The sequence below is a fragment of the Archocentrus centrarchus genome, chromosome 24 (assembly GCF_007364275.1).
Source record: "Archocentrus centrarchus isolate MPI-CPG fArcCen1 chromosome 24, fArcCen1, whole genome shotgun sequence".
NCBI classification, from domain to species: Eukaryota; Metazoa; Chordata; class Actinopteri; order Cichliformes; family Cichlidae; genus Archocentrus; species Archocentrus centrarchus.
The window spans coordinates 12,666,659-12,682,479 of NC_044369.1; the positions used below are offsets into that span (position 1 = coordinate 12,666,659).

The 15,821-nt window shown below is 41.0% G+C and overlaps 1 protein-coding gene across 1 annotated transcript; it reads right to left on the reverse strand.

The window, feature by feature from the left end:
• Positions 1-588: 588 nt before the first annotated feature.
• LOC115774127 (apolipoprotein B-100-like) lies at positions 589-15,046 on the reverse strand. Its single transcript, XM_030721216.1, has 26 exons — positions 14,932-15,046; positions 14,409-14,453; positions 13,965-14,077; positions 13,722-13,867; positions 13,478-13,625; positions 12,913-13,065; positions 12,504-12,628; positions 12,297-12,382; positions 11,737-12,187; positions 11,535-11,649; positions 11,307-11,453; positions 10,983-11,194; positions 10,662-10,881; positions 10,311-10,484; positions 10,002-10,205; positions 9,738-9,905; positions 9,340-9,545; positions 8,963-9,133; positions 8,446-8,567; positions 8,130-8,331; positions 7,864-8,030; positions 7,609-7,784; positions 7,397-7,512; positions 6,902-7,275; positions 2,095-6,791; positions 589-1,969 (listed from the first exon to the last, which is right to left on the reverse strand). The coding sequence occupies exons 1-26, from the start codon at positions 14,984-14,986 to the stop codon at positions 860-862; spliced, it is 9,903 nt and encodes a 3,300-aa protein (XP_030577076.1). The 5' UTR covers positions 14,987-15,046; the 3' UTR covers positions 589-859.
• Between the last annotated feature and the right edge of the window lie 775 nt (positions 15,047-15,821).

Here is a 15,821-nt window from a genome sequence, read left to right on the forward strand (position 1 = left end):
GGTTGTAGACAGCATTCTTTAAAATTCATAATTATATTTCCATTATTATGAATGTTTACTTTTAAGAGTCTCACAGTTTACTTATCCTCATATTATTTGCATAGCTTTTGAAGATTTCTTCTCGTTTGTACTTATAATGATTTATTTTTGCACCGCTACTTTACTGGAAGCAATGAGCCGTATACTTATTCCACCACATCTCATGGCACACGGCCTTTAGCTGTCCCCAGACAAAATAAGCCCATTATTCCAAAGGGTGAGTACATTTTAAGGCTGGGCTTTTAACTATTGTTAACTGTGGTCAAAATGACTCTGTTTCTGCACTTATTGTGATTGTTTTATTATAAGAACTTGTGTGTGTGTGAGAGGAGCTATTTGTGTCTCATCTAAATTTAGACCCGAGGATAGAAATGACTAATGTCAGGGGTGTATTGTTTTGAGCTTTGTGGAAACAGCTTTTATTTCAACTCGAATGCTTTGGAAAAACATGACACTGCCAATGAGTTGGAGCAATATTCATAGTCCATTAGCTTGCACTCTTTTCAACCACTTATGCTAAATTACATTTAAGGAATGCACAGACACAAATGCAGTACAAACTGTATTTATTGATACCCTCACATAGGGATTTTTTTTAAATAGTAAAAGACACAAAGGGAGCAATGGGAACCTGCTGTGAAATAATAAACAAAATTGGCAATTTGAAAACTAGTAAAGGAACAAACATTATACAGACATCATTGTTACTGTTCAGTTTTGTTTGGTGCTATGAAAATAGATTCACTATTGCATTGTTGGTTACAAAATACAGAAAGTTATTACAACCACTGTCCTTGTTAGCTATGGTCACTTAGTTGAATTAGGCAACAAATGGCAGCGGAATGTCAACCTCCACCTTTTGGTCACTTACTCTCACATATTTTTCAATATTTTTGCTTTTTTCCTTCAAGGTTGAAATGACATTGTTGTGGAAAGTATTAATCCCTTTTACCATTGAGTTAATCCAGGACTGGACATCAGCTGTGAGCTGTTCACTAGACAGATCGGCCAAAATACTGTGGAGTTTAGCTGCCACAGCTTTTAGATATTCCAGAACAATTCTGTGCACCTCTTCGACCTGCTTGGTGACATCAGTCAGAACAGGAGAGTTCATGGCATCATTGTACACAGCACTCACAAAGTCAGAAAGCGTCTCCAGATTCTGAGATTTTAGAGTTTGGAGAAGCTTCTCACTTTGTTGGATGGTAAACTGCATGATTGCTGATAATTTCTCTATAATGTCCTCCAGCTGGATATCTCCAAGTTTTCTCACAGTAACAATCACTTGGTACTGGATTTTCTTCAAGGCTACCAACAAATCATCAAGAATTGCCCTTCCACTGACAATGTGATTGGAACCTGGAATGGTGAATTCAGTGGCTTTGAAATAATCAAGGGCGGTTGCAAACATGGAAGAAAAGTACTCTGGAATCTTCTGGACAGCTTCTTCAGATACATCAGCAACAAAAGCACTACATTTCTGATAGACCTCAAGCCCAGATAGCTTCTCTTTATAGCCAGGAACCTTGAACCTGGTCTCTCTCAGAAATTTAACAAGTGCATCAAGGAACCTTTCAACTTTCTTTTGGTACTTTTTGAGGATGAAAACAGTATTATCTGTGACAGTTGTCACGAACTTAGAAGATTTTACTGCTTCAAGGCTGTTAACAGCCTTCTTGAACATCACTTTACCCTGTTTTCTAACCTGTGCAAAGGAACCTTCGAGGCTTCTGACATGTTTGTTAACCTCGTTGTATGTTATGACAGCAGATTCAGACACTTTTTCCATCACTGCAGGCACATGTTTCTTCACTCCAAGCATCATCTCGTATGGCATTTCCATATTCCAAGTTGTCTGAAGGGTCAGCTTCTCAGAGTTGATCACAGACATCTTTAGACCCATGATATCGATATCTGTGGATGGCTCAGACTGTTGAAAAAAGAACACATAAAACAAATAGGTTAATTATTTAAAAATACACCATTTAAGTTGAAATATTAAAAAAAAAAATCAGCTTTTATTAGAAAGCGGAAAATAATAAAATGTTCTCTTACGGGGTAACGACCATAGAGTCTTGCTTTCACTTGTGCTGGCCGCTTAGCCTGCATCTGAACTGCAATGAGTCCTGCAGATGGATTGGACACTGAGACAATAAGGCCTTCCTCTGGATTTCCAGTAATCTCCTGATAGAGTTCCATGGTCAGGTCAAGTACATTGACCTTTGCTGTATTTGTGATGGCAATAGCTACATTTTCACTAGTCAGGAAGACTGTGCTGTCATGGTGTCCCTCCAGCATTGAATGTTTTACAGTGAGGAGAGAGGCCATTTTAAATCCACCCACTATGTTCACGTTGGTGTTGCCCTCGATCTCTCCATTCAGGATCTCAAATTCAGACGCTGAGGAAGCAACAAGTTTGATGGTGATGGTGTCCTGCTTGAGGATGCTGGCATTAGTTTTGAGAGTGATCATTGGTGTCTTCACGGAGAACTCATAGGCCACATCGCCCATAACTGGGATGTTGACGCTCTGAATTTTTGGCAGGGTGATTTTTGGAAGAGTCATCTTGTGCAGGGCGGAGGGCACATGCAGAGTGGGCATTGTGATGAGACTAAAGTCAGGCAGGGGAATTGTGAAAGTAGATGTCTCAACATTCATCATGGGAACCTTATAGGCAGGGACAGTAATAGTTTTAGGCAACTCAATGCTATACTTTTCATACTCTTCCTTTGCTTTGTCATATGATGTAGTGAGGATGGCTGCAACCCTGGCCTTTCCATTGACCATTTTCTTGTGCAGTGCCTTGAAGTTGGTGTTAATGGCATTGATGACTGGATCCACATTAATGTCCATGGTGATCATCTCATGGTTCTTAGTATATGTCAGCTTGGAGTTCATATCAAATGTTTGCTGTGTTGTGGTCAGGAGGTTGCCCAGACCAGTGTCCTCCCACAGAGAGTAGTCTTTCACTTTTGGTGTCTTCATATCAACAAATGGCAAAGTAATTTCAGGAATGGTGATAGGCTGCATTAGTACATCAAGATTAGCATCTCCTTTGATCTGGGAATATATGTTAATTTCAGTTTCACTGTTGTCCATGGCAAAGTAATGTGAATATTTGTACTGGTTGAATCTAGCAAGACCTGTCCAGCTAGCCTGCTGCACTTTGGAGTTCATGGTGAAAGCAATGTCATTCTGGAGATCGATCTTTCCAGACACCTTGAATGGAAGGTCAATTTTGACATTTCCCATGTTCTTAGTATCAAACTTAAGCTCTTTAGGTGTGATCAGAACAAGGGCTGAGTTTGAGAGAGTTCCCTCAACCTGACCAACCAGCTGTACACTGCGAGAGGCAGTGAAATAAATTTTCATGTCTTCAACCTTTGCCTCAAGCTTGAGTTCTGCAACACAGTTTTTCATGAAAGGTGTTTCTGTCTCAGCCTTGGCATCAACAGTTACGTGGCTGAAAATGCATATATCAGCGACAACATTGTGATTCATTTTCAGGAGGCGGCTGTCTGTTGCTCCGGTAAAACTCACTTTGGTTGTGTGGAGATTCATGATCATCTCCAAGTCGCTCTTGTGGTTTGCCTCATCTGAGAAGTCCTGAATTGCATATTTTTCACTGGCCAGATTATTAAGGGTCAGATGGATGAAGCCATCTTTAAGCAGGAAAACTACCTTTTCATTAATGTTAATTTCACTATAGATGTTGAGGGGAGGCAATTTGAGGTCATGGTTGTAGTTAGTGGTCACGGTGACAGAAATTCCATTTTCCATGTTGAAGACCGCATTATTGACAAGCGCTGCAGAGTAGAGTTTAGTTGTTGCTGTTGCATTAGTTTCAGCAGAAGCTTCAGCTGTCAGACCATAAAGGGTCATTTTGCCCTTATGGTCAAATTTAAGACATGACTGATGAACCTTGATGACCTCAGAGATGGACAAATGATTCATGTTGGGCACAGATAAATGTGCACTGGCATCCACAATGAAGTTAAGGATTTGCAAAGTAGATGTAGCCTGTGATTTGAGGTTCATTTTGAACTCTGGTGTGTCTGAAATTGTTGTGGTGTTCCTCAGGTCAGCATTGGTTGTGAGTTTGTAATGAGGTGAGGTAACTCTGAACTCTCCATAAAGTTTTCCAAAACAGGGGATCTTGCTTATATCTGCCACTTTCTCTTGCAGTTTCATTGTGAGTGTGTCATAATCAAAGGATCTGACTTTCTGGACCATTCTCATAAAATAGTCACTCATGTCATCAATTAGCTGTTTGAAGTCAAAGGCATATAGCTCATTTACAAGCTCCTGAAGAGGTACCATTACTTTTTTCAGCAAAGGCTTGATGTCAGTTGACCTGAGAGCATCAAATACACGCTGAATCTTTTCCCTGACCTGATACTGCTTCATAATTATAACAGCCTCATCCATGAAGGCGCCAATCATTTTTTCAACTTCAAAGCTGGAGAGAATTTCTTCTATTTTGGTATAAATCATGTTGAACTTGTTTGCAATGTCATGTTTCTTCATCCAAGTCATGATTGTGTCTTTGATAGATTTCAGTATTTTCATGACTTTGTCAGTCTGGAGCTTGGTTGTCAGTTTTGTGATGATGTTTTCCATCGAACTGATGAACTTTCTCAGGTCTTGGACAAAGAGGTTGAAGTCAAAGTTGTCAATGGCCTCCTTCAGTTCTGCTACTTTCATCTGGAACTTGGCACTGATCTCATACCTGTTGTTAATTTCGTTTAGCATCTCAATGCTGCGGTCCATCAGCTCCATCATTGTGCTCTTCATGTTTTCAATGACTGCGGGCAGATGCTCAATGAATGGGATCTGGAGAGAGTGGCTGTCACTGTTCTTGTCATATTTCACAAATCCAGAGATGGCATAATTTTCACTGGCCTCACTGAAGAGGGGAGTGGAGACTGCTCCTGTCATTTCAATACCCATTCTTTCTGCATTGTTGTAGGCACTCATTCCTTGTTCAAAGGCATGCTCGTTTACTTTAGATGTCATCTTCAGTGCGACGCTTTGCTCTTGGAGGCTCAGCATGCTGCTGAACTTGTTGTCCATATTTGTCTTAATGGTGGGCCTGCCTTCCAGTTCGTGAGTGGTTGAAGCTCTGTACTCAAATGACTGAGTGAAAAGCATAGGTTCTGCTCTCAGGAGAAATTTGCTGTATATTTCGCCACTCTGCTGTCCATACAGATGCACCTCACCATTTGAATTGAAAATGGAATCAATGTTCAGAGTGAAGGGCTCAGCAACAGTTGTGACTTTGCTGTCCAGGTGAAGAGATGGTGAGTTGAAGCTAGCCACATTGTTGAACTTCATGGTCAGGCCAGCAACCTCAATATCAGTGGTATGTGTCATGTGAGTTCCCAGGAGTTTACCATTGGTATTGGACTTTGCAGACAGGACCATGTCAATAAACTTGATTTCATAAGTGTTTTTGAGCTCTTCTTCTGAGAAAGCTCCCGTCACTGTTCCAGTCAGCTCCATTTTGTAGGGCTCTGCCTTGAACCTGGCATCATTCACAAAGCTAATCTCCATTATCTTCAGGTCATTTTTCACAGTAAATGAGGCAGCAGAGAGGCCCATGTTGACTGTGATGTCATGCTTGTAAGAGTTGCTACTGTCAAGTACGTTGTCAGTCTTGGACTGCAGGGTGAAAGAGCTCAGTGTAAGAGACAGTGAATTGGTATTTTCAGTCCTCATCTCTTTGAAAGCTCCAACCATGTTGTTAGAGAGGGTCAAGCCATTTTCATTCATTCTGAAGCTCACTCTGTTCCTGCTGTTCATGTCAAAGAGGTTAGCCTCAAAGTTGCTGTTGAGATAGACTTCTGTTGTTGCAATCTTTCCTGCAATGGTGAGCTCAGCTTTGTTTTCTTTAATGCCTCCTTTTGTTGTGAGCGACATAGTGGCACTGGAAGTGTCAACTGCACCATGGAAAATGTTCTCAAATGTGAATGGACTGTGCTGGGCGGTTGTTGTACAGCTGGTGGTCAGGCCATTCATGTTCAGGGAAAAGGCGCCCTTGTGAGAGGCGAGACTTGAAAAGATGTTCATGGAGGCATCAGTATTGAGCTCCAAGCCAGAGGGATTAAGGGAACCAGTAAGCAGTGAGTAGACACGGTTCCTTGTATCATCAGCTTGATTCTCTATCCTGAGACTGGCCTGGCCTCTAGAGGCAGCAAATTCCATCTGGCTCCGAAGCATCCTGTCATCAGCATGTGTCTCACAATTGGACTGGATGGTAAACTTGAGATCCTTGTACCTGAGGTTAACTTTGGTGGTGTGCAATATGGGGTCGCTGTTCACATTAGTTTTAAAGTCAAACAGAAGCTCCTTCTCTGCATATGATGCTTCCATCTTGTTTTCAACCTTCAGGGCTTCAGACACCACATTCAGTGAACTCTGCATTTTTGCTTCTTTCTTCGCTGGCTCAATGGAGAACGTGTGGAGATAGGTGGTGGCAGCAGTCATGGGCCCAACAGTGACACTTCCATTTGTGTTAACATCTCCAAATAGCTTGCTTGAATCTAAGGTCATCTGGGTAGTGATAGTTAGGGAGGTTTCCAGACCCACAGGGGCGACAGCGTGCACGTTGTAGCGGCCTCTTGACATCACACCATCTGTGACTGAAATGCTTTCTTGAACATTAAAACCTGTGGTGATGAGCATGTGATTCAGGGAACCATCAAGAGTGAATTCCATAGTTTCCTCTGCTGTGTCAGTGATTTCTGTTGCTCCTTTAGAACAGACAGATATAAAAAAAAAACATTGTATTAGCTTTTATTTATATTTTTCTGCTGTATCAAATAACAAATGTATAATTCTGTAAGCATAAAGATAAAATTACCTGCAGCTGAGAAGGAGAGAAGTTTGATTGGGCTGTCAGCCACGATGTTAAACTTGGCCAAATAGTTAGGAGAATTTGCAGTGTTGTTACCAGCAGATACTGTTGCCTCCCATTTATAATAGTTACTGCTGACTTTGGCAGCCATTTCCACCATACCCATCAGGGGCAGGGTGAGATCATATTCAGATGGGATGTTAAACGTTGGGATCTGGATTCCCCGTGGGGCAAAATCTACGCCCAACTCAGGCATGGAAATGTGTGGAGTGGTGACCGTTTGAGGTATCCTTAGCTCTTTAGATGATCTGCCTCCAAGAGGAAGTGGGATACTGATGGTCATACGGTCCTGGTTGAACTGGTATCTAAGAGTGCTTTCTCTGTTGAAATGATGAAAGCAGAAGACTTGTTAAAATGTTGCATTTACTCAGGATAAAGTTGAAAGATTCTTATTACTGAAACAATTATGAAGATACTAAGAAACGTTTTTGCTTCACTTACAGGTTCATGAACAGGTTTTCAGGCACAGGTGGCATTTCCATCATAGCTATGCTATTCCTCAGGCTCTCCATATAGGGACAATCAGCTGAGACTTTGTCCATCCAGATATTGCTGGCCTGATGAAAACACAACATGTTTCTTATGGTTTAGTCAGGAAAAACTAAGAACTAATAAATAATAATTAAGTCAGTGCAATATATATTTTTTTTTACCTCAATTCCTTTGTTGAGGATGTGACGTAGTTTCATATCAGTCTTGACAACCTGCTGGTCCATAACATCCTCTGCAATCTTCCTGAGCCAGGCCTGGAGGGCCTTAGTGTAATGCAATGGGACTTTAGTGTCAGCGTTCATGTTGGACATCAGTTGAACCTCAGCATGTTCTTCACCTGTGAGACCAAAGAGACAGTGTTTGGAACTGTGCCTGATCAATCCTTGAGCTCCATTACCACTCTTGAGCAAAGTTACCATATTTGAAGGTGACTGCATGGATGGAGGAGATCTCTGGGAGCTTGACATCACTACTGATGGTGAGTCCCTCAACTTTGTTCATGGTAGCAGTGACTGTGGCATCTGTCCTGAGAGAGGGGACTAACAGCTGAAGCTGCAGCATTCCATCAGTCATTGCCTGAAGTCTGTGATCAATAATACAAAAGCAGTTAATTCCTGTATAGAAATCAGTGGAATTATAGTAAAGTAAGAGTTTAAAGAAAGGCAGCGCTGGGTTTACTCACTTGGCACGGCCAGTCAAAGTGAGCTGTGGCACGTTCTTGTTGGAGATCTCGAGGGTAATGGATTTGCCTCTGGCATTGCTGTCTGCCATGCCAATTTTAACACCCGCCTCAACATCAAAGTCAGGTATATGGATCTGAGTGGTCAACGTGTTTCTGTTCCTGTTGTATTCCATGGTGACTGCTGCCTCAGTAGGCTGAGCACCTGAAGTCACAAAATCAGAAGAAGCTGATCTCTGATCTGTATGACTCAACAAAATGAAATAAAAGCTACAGCTAATTTGTAATAAAAGCTTTTTATCAAAAATAATATTCATACCTTCAGCTCTCAGGGCCATCTTCACAGAATGAACCTTCTGGTGGCCGTCCTTTTCTTCGCTATAGGTGATACTGGCTGTGTACTCAGAGACTTCATTAGTGGGCTTGATGTCCAGAGCAAACCTGGGGGTAAAATAAAGTCTCTGGTAAATTTTCTATTTTTTTTCTGTTGCAGTATTATCATACAAAGTATCAAAATTTCTTAAAAGTACTTTTGTTCTTACTCAAATAATTATAATTTTACATATCCAAGTAAAAACACCATTTCACATGATCCAAAATCTTTCCATCTCTATACCTGACCTAGCACCTAACAATTAGGTGAAGTAAGGTGATGCCACATTTTGGGTATTCTTATCTGTATTTGCCCATCTTTTTTTGAACCGTATCCCACTTTACCAACAATATTCTGCATCAAACATGAAATATGTCACATTATCAAATTCAAGGCATCGTTACCCACATCTCCATTTCCATTTATCATTAAAAAAAAAAAATTTTTTTAAAGAACATCTTACTCAGTCTCTCCATTCAGAGGGAAGTAAGGAACAGCCGTCTTGCCACGAGTGTCACCATGAAGTGTTTTTGTGCAGTATTTGACTCCAGAGAAAAGAGGGCTGCAGCTTGAGTCACCCAGTCCATGTGGGATCACTGTATTGTGTCCAGCACCCAAAATCATAACTTTATTGCTATTTCAAACAAAGAACAGTGAAATTAGATTACAACTTCTAACAGTTTTACTGAACACATAGAATATATGAAATGCAATATGCTCCCTTGGTAGTGGGCTTTCTTTGTTGTTATTATTAACATTATTATAATTACATAATCAACACCAAATAATAGCATTTACTTTATTCATGTAATGCTCAAATGGGTTTTCTGAAATTTTTACCTGATTCTCAAAAACTTTGTGGTGCCCTGTGGAGCGGGGATGGAAAGCTTGACCTGGTTCCGCTCCATGGTGATTTTTGCCCTGAGAGCGCTCTCATGATACATGTTGGTGTGCATCTCAACTGAAGAGACAACAAATTCAGGCATATGGATTCCCATCTGAGTCATGAACTCAACTCCAACAGAAGGCATGAACACCAGCTCCTTCTGGAAACCAAAACAGATCACAGAAAAATTAATAGGTGTGTGAAAAAATGAAAAGCACTGCTACCTTATTGGGATTATTATTATTATTGCAAATTCTACTTTAACAGACATTTGAGAGATGTTAAACAATTAAAATGGCACCAACTCAACCTTATTTTATTGGGATTCTAAGCACAAAGATGGAAACTTTACCATGTTTGGAGTCATGCGGAGTCCTCCCTTTGCACCAGGAGCAAAGGTGCCTGATAGAGCAAATGTCAGAGGCAAGCCAGATGCTGTTGACATCATGAATTTGTTGTCCATGAAGATGTAATGGGCAAATATCTCATTACGAGTGCTTGAAATCAGGTTAGACATGACCTGACAGGAGCAATGAATAAATACAATTTTTCAGTGGTAAAGAAAACGATCTGTATAGCCACTATATTAATTGGTAAGAGGAATACAAAACACTACCTGGGTAGGCATTATTTTCATGAAAATTTCTCCATACATTATTGCATTTTCAGCAATAGACCTCAGTTCATTGCTCTTGATGTAGCCAAGCTCAATTCCCATAAGCCTCAGGTAGGCCATGGCCTCTGGGGACTCTCGGTTCTGCAGATCTTTTACCAGCTTGTTGAGGTTGAAAACAATTTCTCTTACAAGATTTTCAGGAACCTTAGAAAAAAGGGGCCAATATATTAGATGTGTTGGTGAGAGTGGAAATGATAAATTTACTCAGATTAAGAGTGTTTAACATAAATACTTGTACAAATGATTTACCTTCTGTCCTTCTAATTTCAGGGGAGCAACCCATTTCTCCAGAACTTCTCTGATCTTTGGTGGCATCTTGTCTTCAGCCCAGTACAAAGCCTTGGACACTGTATCAGGGAAGAATCCATTTGTGCCAAACAAAGCCTCAATAGTTGGCTCAAAGCCTTTTCCTTCCATGCCAACCTGCCAAAAAATTAAATAAAATGAATACAGTACAAACCAGGAATTGTTAGGTTTAGGTCCCATCAAATAATATTAAGACACCCATGAATAAAGTTAATGCATATATTAGCATAGTAGGTGTAAAACTGCAATTCAAAATGGCATTTAATATTTGCACATGACCAGCACTATACATACCTCCCAAATATCCATGCTGTAGCCAAAAACCTTCAGGGTCGTTTCCAGCAAGACCTCCCTTGGCAATGTGCTGCTGGGATCGAAAATGACATCGCCTTGAATTTTGGCCGCCATGCTCTCATGTGCCACTCCCAGCTCATAGCTGCGAGACTTTGTGGTGTAGTCGTTGTGGGTGGAAACATCTGTGTCCTGCAGGGCATCCATTATTTTCTCACCGAGCCTGAAGTGAAGGTTAAGAGTAAAATGAAAATCAAAGTACATGTAAATAGACGTGTCCTGAAATCAGTGTTGTACTTCTACAGAACAAAACATTAAGCTTACTTTTTGGTCTCTGAATCAGTTGAGGAAATGATGTTGTAGATGTGGGAGGACACAAAAGCCTTGATCTGCTCATTCTGCTCCTGTTTAAGCAGCTTCTTCACCATCTCAATGTCACTGTCCTCGGGGTTCCTCATCAGCATCAGGTAAGCTGCTAGACGCTTCTGCACAGCACCCTTGGGGTACTGGCTGACCCGCTGGAGGTTGACACGAACCTGGACAGAAAACCAACAGTGACTTAATGGTCTTTATAGTTACAGTCTACCTACACTATAAATCAAGGAAGTAAGGAAAAAGTCTATGTGGAAGGGGAATTTGGTTAGTTACCTCATCTGTCACAGACATGCGCCTGAAAGCCTGGATGGCGGCCAGCTGCACAGACAAAGTGGTTGTAGGCTGCCTCATGCACTTGAGCAGGGTGGTCTTAATAGCAGGATCAGCGGCCTCCATTGCATCTCCCATGTTACCGACAACCTGGAGGGAATATTAAAGCAAACCATAAATCATGCAATTAAATGTTCCCACAAAAAAACAAATACACAGCTGGTTACTTACTCTTAAGATCAGGAAAGTCAGCTCTTTTTCCCCAGCACAGTCTGCACCCAGAAGGGAAGCAATGTATTCATAGACAGCAGTGATCTCTGGGGTGACTCCCTCAGATTTGTACAGTCTAGAGGCAAAGACAGACATTAGGGATTATGTATTATTTTACAACAGATACTGCATTGAGGAGGATTTCATATATATGTTCACTTACTTTCTGGCTGCATTGCTCAAGGCATACATGATGGGTTTGCTCTGCTTGTATTGAGCCATTGCCAGCAAGTCTTTCACCATGAGGTGGGAAGGGTTAGGCAGTAGCCCCAGGGCGTAGACAACAGCATCAACCTCAAGAGCATCTTCGTTAAAGGTCCTGAGAATTTTTAGCATGGCGCTGGTACATTCTGGGGTGCCACACTGAGCCAGAGCTTGCCATGTCAGAGAGGAGGAAATGTCAGTCATCTCAACAATAGCAGAGTTCAGGATGTCACCTTTCAGGCCACGGAACTCTGACACCAGCTGGCGGAAAAGGCCGGCACGCTTCTCGCCCTCAGTGGTCTCTGGCAGTGAGTGCAGCTCCTGCATTGTGGCAACGACAGCATCCATGGTTTGCACGGGGGATTTGTCTTCAGCAACATCCATGTGCAAATGCCTGACATTGTCCTCATCTGTACAGAAATAAAGCACAAGCAATAAGAAAGATATAAGAATCTGGATGTTTATTTTTTATTTATTTATATCTTACAAAATTTGTTTTCACAAAACAGAAGCACTCACTGTAATCAAAGATTCTGTCGTTGATCTTGGCAGTCGCCCTCAGAGTCACGGTCTGCTTCACCATAGCAGAAATTCCATATTCATTCCTTTTTTTGCAGAAGAGGAGATACCCCGCCCCCCCCCAAGATTAGATTTCAAGAAACTAAATGTTGATATCATTCACAAAACTATCCACACAAATATACAAAAAGTCAAAATAACACTTACTCGTGGGACAGGGGCAGGAAGATGTGTTTCTCTGTGCAGATTCCACTGGTCATGTGCTTCTTCTGGTTGTCAAACTTGTAGTTACAACTCTGAGTGCTCCCAATCAGCTTGGACAGGCCGTATTTCTGACAGAATGGCAACAAGAAAATATTCATGTTTTGTTAGATGACGGGAGGAAGCAGATTGCTGGAAAAAAAAAGTAGATGTAGTCTATGAATGATGTGTGAAAGATAGAATGGGTATTTGATTTGTAGAGTATATGTCCAGTTTTATACAATGAAAATAAAGCTTGGGTGCTTTTTAAAATGTAATGAAAACATATTTTCTTCCACTGAAGACTGAGTGCTGATGCTTTGACTCGTGGCTTGAGTTTGCAGTAGCAGTGCCAGATTGTTGTTTGAACTCTTACCATGCCAGAAATGAGAGCCAAAGGACTGGTATCCTGCCTGCGGGCAGTGAACCAGTCACATCTGGACAGATCCCTGTTGATGGTCACATCAGTGGCAATTTCCTCTCTGCTGTTGACGGTGAAGTCGGTGGAGCACACTCCGTGCACGGTGGGCTAGAAACGATGAGGATGTTCAGAACAATTCAATATTGAAGCTGCAAGAATTGGACTAGTGGACGTGCTTTTTGTCCTTTCGCTTATCTCCTCAGTCAGGTAATCAATGATCCTGATAGATTGCCCCCCATTATGAGAGCAGCTGATGCCAATAACAAGATAAAGTTATCTAGGACTTTGACCTGCTGCTGAAGATTGTCATTGTTGGAACATTATGTTATAGCAGTGTATTTATCACAGGTGACTGGGCCAGCTTATCTGCTCCTTGTGCAACTTATCTTTGCATGACTAAACAGCAAATTGAATCAGGCTCCACTTGGCCTGATTTAACTGCTAACTATGAACTTAGAAAAAAAATATATAAAAAACAAACAAACTAGTAAATCAAGCAATAAAAAGACAGGGGAACTACCATTTCTTTGTTCCTCTCCTCTTCCATTACAGGCACCATGAGAGCAGAGACAATTCCCCTCTTGATGTTCAGGATGTTGACGGGCTCATCATCCTCAGGGTAGAGCTTGACACTAGTCTGTCCTTCGACTGTGATCTTTAGAGGGTTTCTGTTGACGTGGACAGATCATCATTTACAGCCTGTCATTCGGGTCACTCTTTTATTTCCTCAATTACACTGCACGATAATTTCTGAGATGGCTTACTTTGCCATGGCGGCTTTGAAAGCCTCAGCTCCAGCAGCAGGACGATACAGTGGATTCCCCTCATCATTAACGCCAACAATCTCACTCAGAGAGCACTCTGTTGTGCGTAGGATGAAGCTACAGGTCTGGGGCACATCAACCTCAACCTGTGCAGCAGAACAAACAGTTTGTTGATACTTCTCGTTTACATTCGGGGTCACGAGATTGTTGTTTTGCAGTAGTGATCTGAGCTGTGAGACTTACTGTGCAGGAGACTTTGGGGCCGCTCTTATTGTCTGTAGCTCCATTCACAGTGTTGAAAGTCTCAGCGTCATAGTTGTACACAAATCGTCTGAAGTTCCTGTATCGTTTGGCCACTGAAAGGAAATTAAAGCATTTACAGAACTAGTTAGAACATCAGCGACCAGTTTACCAAATACCAGGATAAGGCCACCGAAACAAAACCTTTACATGTAGAACCAGACTTCCTCCACCTCTATGAAACTGAGGCTTAAGTTTAATGCTCAGTACTGTACATATTTTAGGCATAATGGAAAGTGAGAAAAATAATCAGTATTATCAATGAGTATTTCAAGATTTCTGGGGGGTTTTTTTGTTTTTTTTTCGCAGCTTTATCATGTTGACTGACATCTTATAAAATGTTTACTCATAAAACAGTGACAACAAAAGGCTTAAAAAGAAACTCACAAAAGCAGACTGGAGATGGTTCCTCAACACTTCCTGCATCTTGCTCTGAAAAATATGAATAAAAATCCCCACAAGCTGCTGTTACAATGCAACTACACAATAGTAAACAATTAAATACAATAATTATACAACTTTTGGGTGCCAAAGCAGGCAGTGCCGCATGTTCGATTTTTATGCCAAATGCCCTTATGTGAACACAAATGCATTTGTCCTCTTCTCGCAGAAGTGAACTCTGGCTCTTAATAATAATAATAATAATAATAATAATAATAATAATAATAATAATAATCATCATAATAATAATCATCATCATAATAATAATAATAAAAGAGACATAAAGCAGCACCAAATTTCATAGTCATGAATTTGTGAAATACATGCGTCCCATTTAAATGAAATTGCCAACTTTTTAAATGTTGAGAAAAAAGCATTCATTACATTTTCTTAAACAAATAGGTTACACTCACAGATAAATCTAACTCTTAAAATTCCACTACTTTCTGAATAAAAGTACAGTACTTACGGGCTAGTGTGTACGTGCCCAGAAGCAGCACAAGGCAGAGCTTGGGACCCCACATAATGGGTTTAGCTCCTGGAAGCCTTAAGGTTAGGAGAGTCCCCCTGGTTTCTCTGAAGACTAATCCTTGTCCGTTTGGCTTTTGGCTTTTATAGCTTTCCAGTTATACTGTATGTGATTGCAGGGACTTGCAAATGTGTTGCCCTGGTTCCAAAGTCTGAGCAGTCCTTGTGGCAGGCCAAAGGTAAAAAGACTGTCTGTCAGCACTGGGTGGGGGTGGCCAGTGATTATTCTAAATGACCTGTTGTTTTATTATTTAGGGTTTGAGATCATCCTGAGGTCATTAGTAGGTAATGCTAAAAAATCTATATGAGTGTTTAACCCTTTTGCTCCTGCACTCAGCTGCTAGGAGATGGCTGAGGGTGGGGGCACTTTAAACAAGGCGGTGTGTTTTGGTCATTTTGGTAACAAGCTGGATAGCATCTCTCCTACTGAATGTACATTTATCTAAAGACAATAACAACAAAGAAATTAAACAACTACTATTACTCATCAGTCAACAACTTTGCTTTTCTCAAAGCTCAGTGCTCAAAAACATTTTGTGCTATCAGGGGTTTATTTTGCTTTAATTTCAATAGTGTGTGCCATCTTGTTTTTCATTCTAACAGGCAGTCAGTTCAGCTAACTGAATTAGGTTTCACTTTTGACTTTTCCAGTTTCAAACCCGTGACTGCACAACACAAAAGCACAGCTCTTTAAATATAGTTTTCGCACTAAAATCTACAGCAAATAGACAAAGGCCTCCTTCACACAATTATTCTCACCTTTGCCTCATGACTGCCTTAAGCACTTGAACCCATGTCACTTGCTGCTAGTGTGCAGCTGTCTAAAGTGTG